Source organism: Nesoenas mayeri (genome assembly GCF_963082525.1).
Source record: "Nesoenas mayeri genome assembly, chromosome: 8".
Taxonomy (NCBI): Eukaryota; Metazoa; Chordata; class Aves; order Columbiformes; family Columbidae; genus Nesoenas; species Nesoenas mayeri.
In genome coordinates, this window is record NC_137554.1 from 5,370,153 (window position 1) to 5,386,086 (window position 15,934).

Consider the following 15,934-nt stretch of genomic DNA (forward strand, 5'->3'; position numbering starts at 1 on the left):
GACTTTAAAACCTTGCTGTCCTTTTTTTAAATAAAACGCAGCAAGCGAAAGTCTATACAAATGGATAATAATCTCTGTAAGTAAGATTATTGTTGCCAGTTTAGGGTCAAATGCTTTCAGTAGTAAGGAAAATTAAAACGAACAGATTAACATTAGAATTATTTTGTGAGGGGCTTGCTGTTTCTATTACTGATTTTTGTTATCTGCTTTTTCTGTTTGGGGACTTCTCTCGTTCAGTCTGATCTTCAGAATTTTCTTAAACTTCAGGCAGAACTATAAGTTGTTGCTGGTAACATTAGTAGCATCCCACATATTCTTTCTTCTCAAATTGATGAGGAAAGTAGACTTTTGCATATATTAGCAGCTCAAACTCAGAAATCTGATATATATATATAGTTGTTTAATTATTATTTCAAATTCATTAGGTGACCTCAGGGTTGTATTTTATTATTCTTAATTAGCTTCCTATTTATAAAGTGAACTTTTCTTCCAAGTGCTTAGCTAAAAAAAGAATCAATTAAATGACCTATAAAAATAGTTTCCAAATTCAAATGTTGGTTTCCTCGATTTATTTTTCCAGTCTTGGTCCAGTGTACCTGGGATGGTCTGTTTGTATATGGGCAAGATCTTCAGGGGAAGCTCTTTTAGCTTCGTGGCAACTTAAAATAAATTGTCGTTGTTCAGAATGTATTTGATTCTGTTGGTTTGTTGGTGCTAATGTTCTTTCATGACTTCCAGCTACTCTAAAATATTGAATGAAGTCATTAATTTAGCCAGTTCAAAGGGTTTCTGTCCACATGTACTTAGCAGCAGTAGTACTCTTCTAGGCTTTTTTTTTGGGATGGATCTTTCTTTTTTTAATTCCCCATAAATGTTTGTTTGCAAACACTGTGTGGATAGTGCTTCTATACCACAGCAAAATGTTGTCTCTCTCAACTTTACGCATTCTGTTTTCAGCCAGACCAACACCAAAATGATTCCTAATGGATATTTGATGTTTGAAGATGAAAACTTCATTGAGTCATCTGTTGCCAAACTAAATGCCTTACGTAAAAGTGGTCAGTTCTGCGATGTCCGTCTCCAGGTAACTGTTTTCCGTTGAGTATGATGGTTGAACGTGCTGGGGCTTTTTGTTACGCTGTGTAATGCCATGTGCCTTAGTGGTGGTGAGGCATGAGATTTTTAGAATCTGTTTTTTCTGAAAAATGCGTACATTTAAAAAGAAAAAAAGCCAGATATATTTTGAGAGAAGTGACGCTAACATTTTTTTTCACCTGATGTAAATTGGAGACTATCGATTTGAAACATTGATTTGAACTGTGACATTCAGTTGGGTAGGCCTTTATACTAGTATAACGCAAATGTGCTTCAAAAGAAGTCTTACCAGCATGTGGGTTTCTTACCTGTGTTTTAAATCAAGGTGTGCGGACACGAGATGCTGGCACACCGAGCTGTGCTGGCCTGCTGCAGTCCCTACCTGTTCGAAATCTTCAACAGCGATAGCGATTCTCATGGGATTTCCCATGTTAAATTCGATGATCTCAACCCAGAAGCTGTGGAAGTTTTGCTGAATTACGCTTACACTGCTCAGTAAGTAATCTGCATAGAAACTAGAGGGAGTAGATTTTAATTTTAAAAAAACAAATATTGATGACAAATTTCTGCCTTTACTAGGTTAAAAGCTGATAAGGAACTGGTGAAGGATGTGTACTCTGCAGCAAAGAAGCTGAAGATGGAGAGAGTTAAGCAGGTACAGTTCTGGGCTCTGCTTTCTCAGGCTGACACTATTATGCTCTTTTGTGTTAGTGAGACCAAAAAAATGAAGATTCTGTTGAAAAAGTGCTCAGCGGATAAGCTGCTTTTGATGTTCATTAGCACTGGATTGATTGGAGTGACAGCGGTATGTGTTGCTCCCAGTTGTGTTACCTTCATGCTGGAGGGTTCTCTGAAGTTTAAGGTTTGTATTTGTGCACCTGTATCAGCAAAACGGCTTCTGAATCATCAGGTTTGTGGGAGCGGTGGTGGAACGTAATTAAACCTGTAAATCTGTGGCAGTATGAAAAAAGAATAATCCGCATACTCCTGAACATACGTTTGGTAGAGCTTGACTTGAGAAGTATCTTCTCGTGCCACAGATGGGGATACCTTTGCCAGGGGAATTAGGATTCTTCACTTGGCTGTGGATCCGCAGTTTTGAACAGGCGTTAAATCGGAAAGCGTGGGGTCAGTGTATTTGTGCATAGCTTTCAAATGTGCGTGGCTTTTAATACGCTCATATTCCAACGGAAGGCAACATTTCATTTACAGCTCTGTGAGAGGGCTGACAACAGTCACTGTTCTGCAGTTAGAAAGCAGCTGCTGCTGTATGTTGAGGTGGATAATTGAAGCACAAAAATCTTGTCGACTTGTAAATTAAGACGCGGCCTTTTTTCTTAAAAGGTTTGTGGTGATTATTTGCTCTCCAAGATGGACGTTCAGAGCTGCATCTCTTACCGGAACTTTGCAAGTTGTATGGGAGACTCGCGTTTGTTGAACAAGATTGATGGCTACATTCAGGAACATCTTTTACAGATTTCAGAACAGGAAGAATTTCTCAAACTCCCACGGTTAAAGGTTAGCTCAAGTTTGTGGCCTTTCTTCTGGTAGGTGGTAATGAAGGAGCAACTGTTAGGGGCTCCTTTTGGGGAGCAGGAAGACGTGGTGAAAATTTTGGATCTGTGTAATATTTATACTACTGTAAATCTTGACTGTAGAGAACACGTACTGTCATCCTTTATAAGCGTCAAAAATAAGTTGTACTTAAAATGTGGTTCCTTGTTTCAGTGGCACAGGCTGAAAGGTCCTCCTAGGTGGTGTTTTCTAGCTCTGCGGTAGAGTGATGCTCACTGTGTAAAGTGCAGTACGCTACAAATACGAAGAGAGTAAATGATCTTTTCCTCTTCTAATTCAAGCTCGAAGTCATGCTGGAGGACAATGTTGGCCTACCCAGCAACGGCAAACTGTACACAAAGGTAATCAACTGGGTACAGCGCAGCATCTGGGAGAATGGAGACAGCCTGGAAGATCTCATGGAAGAGGTTAGTCTTTAAGAAAATGGGATTAAACATCTTCTTAAAAAAATAACAAAGTCGATGTGAAGGATGATCCCTTTTTCTTTTCTTTTTTATTTTTTTCACTTTTTTAACTATGACCCTAAAGAATTTAAATTTTACTGTAGGTACCCCTAAGCTGAGAAACAGGGGGGGTGTTCAGGTGAGCTGAATGAACTGTTCAGTCTGGTCTTGCGCTTTCCTTCTTCGCTCACTACGTGCTGTATAGTAACCTCAAAGTGGCGTGTACCTTGCTTTAGAATTGGGGAGGTGGTAACTGAAACGTGCCGTAGACTTCTTGATGTTTTCCTCTGCAGGTTTTGCTTGTAAATGCAAAGTAGGTAAAAGCTTCTAATGGTTGTTCCTCCCCGTTGGTTTATCTCCCCATAGGTTTATTAACAAAACTAGGATACCAAGGCTGAAGAACCAAGAAGAGCCCTCAAGTGTATTGACACGTACAGAAGCAGCAGTCCTGCCCCAGTTCTCCTAAGAAAATCCGCTGTGGGCAGAGAACGATGATGATGATTTAATGGTGTTTACTTACTCCTTTACAGGATACATTTTCTTTTAAGTTGTGTGTTATTAAATGGCTTTACTCATGAATACTAATACTTAGATGTAGCCTGGGCAGTTTTTAATGGCAAAATGAGCGGGGAATCTAAATTTTCAATTGGCTCGAGAAAATGGACTTTACAAAAACCCGTGAAACCTCAAAATTTTTCCAGTTTGTTACTACAAGCACGATACGTCTTCGGCAACACTTGTATAGGCAAAAAGTCCATGTTGATACTGTCATGTATGCTCATTTCCTCCTGGGATAACTCAGTTAAAGAGCTTTGATCATGTTGAAACCCAGGTGCATTTCACTGAAACAGTTGCATCTGATGGGTAGTTGTGGACGGCAGTTTCCTTCAGAACTTATATTTGTGTTGTCTGCCCTCGTCCCCGTCCCTTTCTTTTAGAGCCCACTGTTGGCTTCTCTTTAACTTTTTTTGATGGAGATAAATATGTGTATTTTTCAAAGCAGAAAACTTGTTTGCGGGGCTAACGAAAATGCTTGCATGAGATTGTGAATTTGTGTAAATTCTGCAAATTAATGTGCCTCTCGCTTGTCTAATGTTTCTGTGCTGGAAAAAAAAAGCAGCCGAAGTCCTTGGAAACCGAAGATTTCTCTCAAGCTGAGAAATAAGGAGCCTTCACTCAGTGTTCGAAGATTTGCCACCATGACATCTGCTTCCTTTTAGTTTTGTCGTTCCGCTAGATTGAGATGAGCTGACGAGAAGTATGCTGGCGACTGCCTTTTGTAATGTGCCTGTAGCTCGGGAGCAACGGAGCCGGTAGCCACCTGGGTGTTCTGTTGTTGTTTTTGCAGGTTCAAACGCTGTACTACTCAGCTGATCACAAGCTGCTTGATGGAAATCTGCTAGATGGACAGGCTGAGGTGTATGGCAGTGATGATGACCACATTCAGTTTGTGCAGGTACAACTTGCAGACAGTCTGAGGTAACCCCAGATAGACTGGAGCAGTTTACAGCACACCTGAACCCTCGGGTACTGGAGCAGAGAAAGCAGCTGTAGCTTTAATGGAGAAACACGTGGCGAGAAGGGATCCTTCTGGAGGTGACCATTTAGTCACCACCTCTGGTTTTGGTTTTTTAAGACTGAGCCTTTGCAAAATGGAATGCTTTAGGTTTGGCTTCAAAAGAACTCCTAGGCTGTTAGCAGAAGGAAGAGGTAGAAAAGCTGTAGCAAGTCAGCTGGGGCTTTGCAGAGATACTTGAGAGACTAAGGAATAGCGCGCTGCCTGGCTTGCAGTGGACAGTGGCTTACGCGTCTGTTAAATTCTGGCACGGAAAAGGATTCCAGACATAAGTTCTAATCCTTCAGCTGCCAGCATCTGTTTTCTTTTGTTCAGCTGCACTGCTAATGTGCGAGAGAGATTTAAAAAAGCTGGAGTAGATCACTCCTGATCTAGACATAAGTGATGCTTTGACTGTGTGCACATTGTGTGCTGTTTGAGATTACTTCTTAACATTTTCTTGCAGTTCTAGCCAGTTATATTTCTACTTGAAAATGCACAATGTAGCACAATGTAGCACAATGGAGGCTGTTGAAGAAGCAAAGAATAAAAAAGGGCTAATAGATGTAAATTATCAGTTGGTTTATAGAAATTAAGGGTGTTTAAATTCACCAAGCTAGAAGCAAAGATATTAAATATTTTAACTCCTAACAGTGGAATGTGCTGATACGGATGTATGTTTCTTGAAATGTTTATGTGAAACACTCTTCATCCCAAAACGTGGATTTTAGAGGGGAAAAGAGAGAAAAATGAAAAGCCAGCTAATTTTCCAGTTTCTTAATTATTTTTAATAAGCCTTCCCAGACTTCACCACCTTTGGATACCACTCCAGACCTGCACATTTTTAGAAACAAGGCCAGTAGTTGTGTGTAATTTCTGTGACTGTTGAGGCAATTTAAGGAAAGAGATCTAAGCTCTTAATTGGATGAAGGTTCAGAAATAACAACAGTGCTATCCAGAAAGGAATTGGGTGTCGTGGGGAGCTGCGTACAGCAATCAGTTGTCCGTGTGAGGTTACCGATGAGTTAGACTATGTATTTCTGGAGATCAGACTCTGGGGAAATGTGCGAGCATCGCAAACTTGGTACTGTGGTCCAGAACTTCTCTGTTAAACAGGGTAGACAGAATGTTAACTACTTGTGTTTGGTTCTTGAGATACAGAAAAAGCCTGAACAACTCAACTAACTGTGCGGCATAGTCTGAAATGTGAAATTTGGGTTTTTTTTCTTCATTGAGCAAAATAATGTAGGCTACAGGGTAAATTTAATGGAAGAAGAAAAGCAAGCAGAAATGTCCTGTTAGTGGGAAGTATCAGGGGAGTAACATCCAAGAAACAGCTAATCGGAGCACAGAGGGGAACTGAGGCGAAATTAATTTGTCTTCAGGGAATGAAGAGAATAGTTAATTCACTTCCAAATAGCGTTATGTAATTAACTCCAGTGCCAGAAGCGGAGCTTGTGAGTGAGGCTTCTCTTTTGTGGATCAGTTCTCTCCCAAGGGATGCGGGTTTTTCGGAAATCCTGCTAGTAACGCCAGATCTCTTGGAGGGATGCGAAATGGTTTCTGGTCAGACAGCAGCAGGGTGAAGGTGCGGTCACAGGGTGAAGCGAGTTAACAAGAGGAGGTGCAGGGTGGGTTTTGGCCACTGTTGCTGAGTAGGCAGGATGTTCTCTGTCAAAAATGTAGCTGTGCTATAAATGACACTCTGCAGAGGTGGTAGAGAAGTGTTGAGTAGTTAGGTATGAGCTCAGAGGAGCACATGTAGAAGGAGTGTAGTCTCTGGCTAGGTTTCTGTAGCTGCCTTTTGATTTTGCAGAAGAAGCCACCACGTGAGAATGATCACAAGCAGATCAGTAGCAGCTCCTCTGGAAGTCCTTCTCCAAATGCTACTGTTCAGAGTCCTAAGCATGAGTGGAAAATCATTGCTTCAGAGAGAACTTCGAGTGAGTAACCAGAGTGGGGTTTGTCTAAACGATGCGTCTGGTATCATGCACCTCCCACCTCTCCTGAGGGGTTTCCTTCAACATTTGTAAGAAATGCAGAAGTGCTTTTTCTTACTGATTATACAAATGAATTAATTTGATTGGCCCAGTAATTTGTGGGATGTTTCTAATCTATCTGGGGCCAAAGCAGGATCACTTACATCTTGAGTCTGCATCAACAGGGCCATGCCAGATCCCACACTGTGTATAATCAAAGGGAATAGGCAGTCTGTAATTAATTAACAGAGCTGTTTGCTGTGTGCGTTCGAGAAGACTGTCCCCTAGCGTGTCTTTATATTGCTGTCTTATGTCTTTTGAGCACTATATTAATCACAGAATCAAAGAGTAGTTGGGGTTGGAAGGACCTCTGGAGATCATCTAGTCCAACCATCATCTAAATGATCTAAAAGTCACATTTCTCAGTAACTAGGCTAACACTCGGAACCGATAACCAGAAAAAAAATAATGAAGTTTTCACACTTACAAGGGGAGCAGCAGAATCAGGAGACCCTAGATGGCATTCACCTGAAATTCTATTCTCTTGGTGGTCTCTCCTGACAACAGGTAACACCTACCTGTGTCTGGCCGTTCTGGACGGAGTGCTGTGCGTGATATTCCTGCACGGCCGCAACAGCCCTCAGAGCTCTCCCACCAGCACACCGCGGCTGCTCAAGAGCCTGAGCTTCGAGCCGCAGCCCAATGACACCGTCGAGAAGCCCATGTCTCCCATGCAGTACGCTCGGTCCGGACTGGGCACCGCTGAACTTGACGGCAAGCTCATTGCCGCAGGTACAAGAAATGATGATAATTCTTTAGCTTGCGCGGTTGGGGTGAGGGGGAAGGTGGTTTCAACTCTCTTCAGCGTCAAAGCAGTTGGTGTTTGGAGATGTGACCTCCTCTAACCTTTGGCTTGCAGGTGGCTATAACAGAGAGGAGTGCTTGCGCACAGTGGAATGCTACGATCCGCAGAAGGACACCTGGACGTTCCTCGCACCGATGAGAACGCCGAGAGCTCGGTTCCAGATGGCGGTTTTAATGGTGGGTGGTGGGGGCGGATCGGGTGGAATGTGAGGTTACGTCAATGCAGGTGGGACAAACATGTCAAACTTGACAAAATGGTAACAGGATTTGCTTAACCGTAGTTAAGTGCTAATGGTTTGAGTTGTTGTGTACATAGATTTGAAGCAGGTACTTTATTTTTTCCATTTAGGGGCAGCTGTATGTTGTGGGTGGGTCAAACGGTCACTCGGATGACTTGAGCTGTGGAGAAATGTATGAGCCAGAAATAGATGATTGGACTCCGGTTCCGGAGCTGAGAACCAACCGCTGCAATGCAGGTAACATGTCTGCAGTTGATCACTGTTGTTTTAAAAATATATATATTAATTTATTAGCTTAGTTATTTTTCTTTTCTGTGTGAACAGGAGTATGTGCCCTGAATGGAAAACTGTACATTGTTGGTGGTTCAGATCCTTACGGCCAAAAGGGACTTAAGAACTGTGACGTGTTTGATCCCGTAACAAAATCTTGGACAAGCTGTGCTCCCCTTAATATCCGTAAGTGTGCTGTGTAGTTTGAGAGGGAGGGGGGAAAAGGGCAATGGCAAAACTGCAGGTTTAAAACCAAACCAAATTTTTAAAAAAATGTAGATTTTGGTGTTTTTGTAGGGCTGTAACTGCTGGTGTCTGATTGTAGGGAGACACCAGTCAGCGGTGTGCGAGCTGGGGGGGTATTTATACATCATTGGAGGAGCTGAATCGTGGAACTGCCTGAACAGCGTGGAGCGTTACAATCCTGAGAACAACACGTGGACCCTGATAGCGCCCATGAACGTGGCTCGGCGGGGAGCTGGAGTGGCCGTTCGTGACGGTAGGTGCCTGCAGGCTTAAGCACTCACTTGTGCTCGATGAACTGTTTGTGTTAAGCTGTGCTGCAAGGGGAGTACAAAGCCGTGTTCCTGCTTGGGGAGGAGACAGCGCAGTAAGAACATGGCTGTGCCTCCAGTTTAATTAAAACTGTAACCAGCAAAACAAAAATGTCTTATTTTGGGGCACTGTGTATCTTCTAGAACTGCATCTATTTGAATTTGGACTTTGTGCTCACTGATTTAAGTTTTAGTCACCTCTAGCAATTGAGAGACCCAAAGCAGGTCAATTCTGTAAGTTTAGATCTTGACTAAGACAAAGATTTCTGGCAGAAAAACCCCAAGTTCCTTAGTTTTGCCGTTGCAAATGGAGGCTGCGTTTGGCGACACATTCACTTTTGTTTGCGTTTGACAGGAAAACTGTTTGTTGGAGGAGGCTTTGATGGCTCCCACGCGGTGAGCTGCGTGGAGATGTACGACCCCGCCAAGAACGAGTGGAAGATGATGGCAAGTATGACTACTCCGAGGAGCAACGCCGGCATCACCACGGTGGCCAACACTATTTATGCAGTTGGGGGATTCGATGGCAATGAATTCTTGAACACGGTTGAAGTTTACAATCCTGAGTCGAATGAATGGAGCCCCTACACAAAAATTTCCAAGTTTTAAGTGAATTAAATTCCCCTTTTCAAACTAACAGGCTTAGTGATGTAATTGTGGTTGAGTAGAGGTACACATGTGAATAGGGGCGGGGAGGGTGTAGATGTTGCCAATAGCAACACAAAGCTTTTGCATATTGCATTATAACATGCTGTACATATTTGTTTTGGAAAGAATATTGAGATGAAGGGTTTTCTGTGTATTTTAGAACTTTGTTTTCAGTTTTGCTTTTTTTGGTTTTTTAAGATTTTGAAGATAATGCAAGAGAAACTAGACGGGGCATATCATTTCAGGAGCTTCCCCCGCTGTTTGTTTTGTCACTTTGCACATTAAATGACTTTTCCTGTAGGATGTTGTTCTTGGGGCAGGAAGCGTTAAGTTTAGGGGGACGGTTATTTTTTTGATCGGGCCTTGTTTTCCTTCAGTAACTGGAACAATCTGTAACAAGAAGCCTTATTTAAATAGATATAATGGCTATTTTTTTTATTAAAAAAAGCTGACATGCCTGCCAGTACCTTATCTTTTATGATTGCCTTTTTATAACAGTTTTTATATACTCAGCAGAGTATTTTATCTGTTGATGTGAAAATGGCAGATAAATGGTGGTTGAAGCAAAGAACCAACCTTGGAGCTCATAGGGACTAAGTGAGAGAACTGACTGAGCAGTGGCCGGGAGCGGCTGCTCCACTGTTACAACTCTGTGTAACACCTTTGTTAGCACTGAATGGAGTTTGAACAGAAAAAGATTGGAAACGGGAATAATATTTTGGCTCCAATTATATTGAGAAGGCAGCAGAGGGTGTTTTCTGTACAGCAGTTTTGTTAATCTGGGTGAGCAAATGTTTGTAAACCAATAACTTAAATGTGGGGGTTTTCTCCTGGTTTTTAAACTCTTGCCAGTTGGCAATGACAATGTATTCGTCTGATTAGTAACTGTCTTCAGTTTATTTTTCTAATACTACAGCTGAATGTGTCATAGAACACAACTAACTTGATTTTGTATGTGTTCCTAGTACTATGTTTTAGTTCACTTTCTCTATTCTTATGGACAAAACGTTGGGTAGGACGACTCGGTGTCTAATGTGTAGTGCTGCACATCTAACTCCTGGTGCCAAAACTCGCACTGACTGCTTGCTGCTGCTGCAAACACATTAAAGGTACCTTTGGGGAAATCCTTGCACCAACGGATGGCTCTGATGTGTCTTTTCTTTACCAAGACAAAAGTTTGCGATGTAAAAATAGACATTTCATACACCTGTAGGTTTAAGACACAAAACTGAGTTTGTATGAGAAAATACGAAGTATTTGTCTGAGTCTGCCAAAAGTAGAGTGTGCTAAGCCAGACATTGTGCTTAAGTTGAGCCAGCCTCCTCAGTTTGAGTTGCCACCATCAGTGTAGTTGAGCATTATCATACTTAGCCCACAGTTGTGGGATAACAGATGGAAAAATCCCTTTGGCTCCAACAGTAATTCTACCAACTCACCTGAGTTCCAAGCGTCTGGGGGCAAGAACTGCATTAAACTGTCATCCACAGTAATTAGGCCAAAGCGAAAACCGAGCTATTCAGAGAAACAGCCACGTAGAATCAACTGCCATTTACTAGAACAATAAATCTGATTTTAACAATAAAAGATTTTTTTATAAATAATACATCTAAAAGTCAATATCAAAATATAAACCGTTTAGAACTTTGCCCGTCGTCTCTCTGTACAAGTACATACACAGAAGAGGTAGCTGTAAAGGCCACAGCAGCACTGAAAATGGCTTTTACAAAGTTCCATGGAGTTAAAGTGGGTTGGGAAAGCAACAACTGGTACATTCAACCAGAACCGAAGCACAGAGGGGAAACCGCTCCTCCCTCTGCAAGGGGAGGTGGCAAAGGGGAAGGATGAGGAGTTTTCCCAAAGGAACTTTCTAGAGGCTCCTGCTGGATGAAGCTCAAGTGGGTATTTTAACAAAAACATCTTTTTCCACTGAGAAGAGGTACAGGACAAACATGCCTGCATGGCAGTGGGGTCTTTTTTGCTTTGTGTGTTTAAAAATGAGCATCAATCCATTTCTTTCCCCATTCTAGATCCTCTTTTCAGTATATAGTGCACTATGTAGGATCCATACATTGCACCTGCGCTTCAGTGCTTCGTGTCCATATCCCAGGCAGCTGACTCTGCAGCTGCTCTCCTCAGACCCCCAGTCTCACTTGTCACTTCTCAAGTCCCAGCAAAATAAACACCTTATGAGGATTTTCCGACGCAAGCGTTAAAGGACGTAGCTCCTAACACAACATCTGGAATTCAGAACAGCAGCCCAGCACATCTGCTGGATACCCAACCAGCTGTATCACTCCAGAGCCCATCGCTAGAGACCGACAATTCTATTACCTGCCCATTGGCAGAAATTCTCACATTTAATGTACACATGGAACAACTAGTTGGGTTTTTCCTTCAACTCACGTATAAAACGGCACCATTGAGAAGAGAAAAGGCAGATTTTTGGTTTCTCGAGTGTGTCCCTCGCTCAGCCCCGAGGAGTCGGACGTCGTCTGGATGAGGACAAGGCAGGGGCGAGCTCGGCAGCACCAAAGCTCGGCCCCGGTGTCACAGGCAGCCGCGGTTCTTGGCCTCGGCGTGTGCCGCGCTGTGACACTGCTCAATGGCGCGTTCCAGCTGCGCCAGCTGGCAGCACCCGACCTCCAGCCGCTCCCTGCGGAGAGACAAGACGCAGCTTAGCGGGACACCAGTGACCTAGTTCACGGAACCTTCCCATACAGTCCCTTAAACCAAAACTCAAATGGATTCTAATAGGCTTTAAAGCAGAAAATATGTCTGAAAATTGAGATGTATTTGGATCTTCACAGCAAAATACCGGGTTTATGCCAGAGCTGGCTGAGCCTTACGTGTTCCCAACTGCCTCCTGCGATAACATCTTGAAAAAGGGACAATCTAAGAGCCACATTGAACATCAGTTCAGTCAACTCCAAACTGAGCCTTCGGATAGAAAACATTACTGTTTTTTTGTACTGAATGTGTCTAAGCTGCGTGTCAACTCCACATTTCCTAAACATTTACCAAGTTCTATCTAGTTACAATGTGGACAGAGACTTCTGGGCTAATCCGAGCTCAACGTGCAGCTTGTCCTGTACCTCTCGCACTTGGCTTTAACAAATGCTGGCAAAAGGGCCAGATCCAGGATGTCATTCCCCACATCCACTTTCATCAGACTCGTGTAGACACCAAACCACAGCTGGTCGTGCTGCACTTCTATTTGCTCGCACACTCTGACCATCTCCCCTGTGCAGTTTGCCTTTTTTCCAGCAGGATAACTGTTAAAATACCCGCTCCTGTTTTCCTGTTTGAAGTTGGAATTCCATGGTAAAATTGGTTAAATGGTAAATAGTGAGGGGAAAAAAAAGATCCTCATTTCTGTACTTAAGCTAGAGAATTTTCCCAACATATTTGCTATTGCTGTTGGGGAGGAAAAAAAAAAGACAATAAAATCAACCACAAGTGTATCAGCTGAATTCTTCAAGTTTCAAAACCAACCTCATTCATATGTAAAAATCTATATTTTAAACAATTAGCACAGACTTTTATGATCTTGCTTGTACAAGCATGATGTGCAAGAGGTGCAAAGGTGATGTGTATGATCAAAAAGGCCATTTCCATAAAATCCAAACAGCAGCAAAGGCTGGATTTTCCATGAACACCTTAAAGTAGCCAAGCTGCAACTCAGCAAAAAGGCAGAGCTCCTTTTTACTTGTCATTGCATTATGTAGAGGCAGTTTTAATAAATAATCAGCATTGAAAAGTCTCTTCTATCAGCTTTCTTGACAGAATGCGGATTTTGGAAGGTTGAGTTCAAACTGTCTTTTATACATTTATTTACAGGCAAAAAAAAACCCCTCTTGACTACAGCGGTTTATTATTTAGACTTTTGTTTCACCAGAGGAATTTAATGCTGATTACACAGCAAACACGCTGTAACTTTGCTTTTCCAAAAGATACTTGCTCAAAAGCCCATTTAAAGGTGCTCCTCAAAACAAGAGCACAAAAGCAAGAGAAGTCACACAAGTGCAGCCTTAAACATGAGCACAAAATCGCAGCTGAGATGCGAATATTTCATGACTCTCCCCTCAGTTAAAACTCTCCCTGTGTTATTCCAGTGGCCACTGAGTAACAGTTAAAGTGGTAACTAGGATGATACTACATGCGGACTTTTATACCTAAGAACAGTGCAACGGGTTAATTCAAATCTAATTACTGCAGTAACTAGAAATTACATTCAACAGGTCAAGGGAGATTGTTTCTGCGCCCTCAAAACCACACTGTGAGGCAGATGCAACCAGGTGCAAGAGCAAGAAGAGCAGCGTGAAAGTCCCATGCAGCTTTCAAGTGATTTACTTCAACGCTGCTCAGTGCTCCAATGTATTTTCTTAGTTCAGACAAGATCAGAGCCTTGCGAAACAAAGCCTGATTAAGTCTTTCTACCACTTACCCCTTCCATCAAATTGTCATTTATTAAACGATATGAACTGTTCAAAACTTCATTTCAATTAAGAGTCAGCAGGTGAGGATTTTGTGATTCTACACGGCGTCTCGGCATTTTGTTTAGGTAACTAATTGCCCTGACCTGGCAATTGGCACTTTCACATTCATGGAAGGTTTGAGAAATCACTATCAATCCAGGCAAAGCAAAGGCTTTTAGAATCATTTGCTTACTCAGATTACAATAATCTTCAAGCCTTTTATGCAGCTGATGGAACCAAGATTCATATCCTGGCATGTTCCAGACAATTCATATCCATATAATGGGAACATCGAAGAAAATATTTACACTCATTTTCAGATTAATAGTTTCAAAGCCTTTTAACTCAGCTGTGCAACAGAACAACTGAACTATACAAAAGCTTCCTGAAGTGGAAATAGCCACTTTAGCCACGTTTCTCACAGTAATGTGTTCCTTTCCAACAAGCACCTCATCACCAAAAGAGAATTTCAGCTCTAACCAAATGCATTTAAATGCAACCTCATGCTCTAACCCCCACTCACCTTCCTTCTGCCCCTCCTACAGTGGCAATTTGTATTTCTCCAAAGGATTTCTCTGATGGTACTTTGGTTAGTATTGTCTCAAAATATTGTCTCAAAAGCCATCTGGTGTGGTGAGTAATTAGCTTACCGATAGATCTCTTGTGAAACGCACTCGTAAAGCTCCTCAGCAGTGAATTTTATACTGCTGTTGATCTAAAACAAAAGAACAAAGCGTTAACGTAGCCATTTACCAAGTATCGCATTAGACAGCTGGTATAACAGATCTGGTTAATATATTAGCAAATAGGCTCTTAAGTTGAGACAGTACATTAAAAAATCATGCTATAGACTCAAATATTACAAATTAACAATCATTACTGTATATAATGGGAGTGATAGGTGTCACACTCCAGCTCCATTTTCTAATAATTTCTGTACAAATATAAAAGCCCTTAATTCATTCTTCCTGCCCTCCCAATTTACCCTACAGTTCTACAGCAAATGAAGTTCTGACTCGTGTTAATTCCATAAACAGAGTCTATATGTAGAGGCTCAAAACCCAAGTATTTTCATGTATAGAGAGGACTACAATCTGAAATGTGTCATATACTACATGGAAAAATACCTCTATTCTACTGCAAATATTCATTGCAGCACAAATGAGTTAAAACTTCATCAATAACTGGTAATTTCAATTTCTCTTGTTTTTTCCTGTGAACTGCAGCCAATATTCTCAATAGAACCACCTAATCCAATGTATTCGCTCGCTTCTTAAAATGATATTTAGGTGCCTTCGGCCTCAGGGTTTTTTGCTCCCCACAGCGAATCATTCACAACATGAGCCCTCAGAAAACTCAAATACCGGTAGAGATTCAAATAACTTTGGGTAGACACCAACCAAAAAAATACATATATTTATGTCCAACATCTAATAATAAAGAGCAATTCTTCAAAGTTCCAGCTCAGTGGAAACACGATGACGAGACAGTTAACTTCATAACTACTTTAAATAAGAAACGGTAACTGAAGCGTGTTTGACAAAACATTAAAGAAAACTTCATACCTCGTTGCTTATGAGGAAGTTATAGAGGGGCCCAATATCTTGGAAACTACTGGTTGGGGCCAAAATTCTGAAAGAGAAAAGTTGGGGGGTTTTTTGGTTTTAAACAAATATAAAAGGATTCTATGGATGAGTTAAAATACTCAGAAGTGCTTCACTATAACAAATATATATCTAATTCCTTTAACCAAAAAGAAAAGTCTGATCTTTGAAGAATCTTCCCTTTCACCCCCCGCTTTTCCACTCCTCTAAAAGAAATAAATGAGCTTATTCTTGCTGGACGGACTTTCTGCAAAGGTTTTTCCCTAATTAAAATTTCAGCTGTTGGTTTTCTGAGCAATTTCTGTATATAGAGGAGGAGAAGAGCAGCAATAATGAAAAGCCATTTGTTTCCCATAAGCAGAGCCTGTTGGATGAACACAGAGCAGCAGCAGCGAAGCAACACACCAGCTAAAGCTTTAACTTGTTTGAATTTACAGTTCAAACGCTACAATTTCCACACCGGTTTTGCTACTTCTCCTAATAACCAATTCCCACCCAATATTGAGAAGCGAAAACAGGGTTTGACAGCCGAAGGAAGGTATTTTATCATCCATTAGGAAAGTGATTCTCTCAAAAATTAATTATCTTCATCTATTTAAGCAGGTATAATTTAGCTATTCCTCAGTGTAACCT

At 41.6% G+C, this 15,934-nt stretch overlaps 2 protein-coding genes across 2 annotated transcripts in view; one reads left to right on the forward strand and one right to left on the reverse strand.

Moving 5' to 3' along the window:
* Positions 1-843: 843 nt before the first annotated feature.
* IVNS1ABP (influenza virus NS1A binding protein) lies at positions 844-10,114 on the forward strand. The gene is made up of 13 exons (XM_080348501.1): positions 844-1,084; positions 1,421-1,590; positions 1,675-1,750; positions 2,440-2,613; positions 2,952-3,077; positions 4,462-4,569; positions 6,485-6,611; positions 7,215-7,439; positions 7,567-7,688; positions 7,861-7,987; positions 8,075-8,206; positions 8,346-8,519; positions 8,930-10,114. The coding sequence occupies exons 1-13, from the start codon at positions 872-874 to the stop codon at positions 9,181-9,183; spliced, it is 2,028 nt and encodes a 675-aa protein (XP_080204627.1). The 5' UTR covers positions 844-871; the 3' UTR covers positions 9,184-10,114.
* Positions 10,115-10,770: 656 nt separating this feature from the next.
* Positions 10,771-15,934, reverse strand: part of SWT1 (SWT1 RNA endoribonuclease homolog) — a 32,358-nt gene continuing 27,194 nt past the window's right edge. The window contains exons 17-19 of the mRNA XM_080349108.1: positions 15,263-15,329; positions 14,348-14,412; positions 10,771-11,875 (exon numbers count right to left, since the gene is read on the reverse strand). Of these exons, the coding sequence (XP_080205234.1) occupies positions 11,770-11,875; positions 14,348-14,412; positions 15,263-15,329 (238 nt within the window). The 3' untranslated portion in view covers positions 10,771-11,769. The remainder of the gene's footprint in view (positions 11,876-14,347; positions 14,413-15,262; positions 15,330-15,934) is intronic.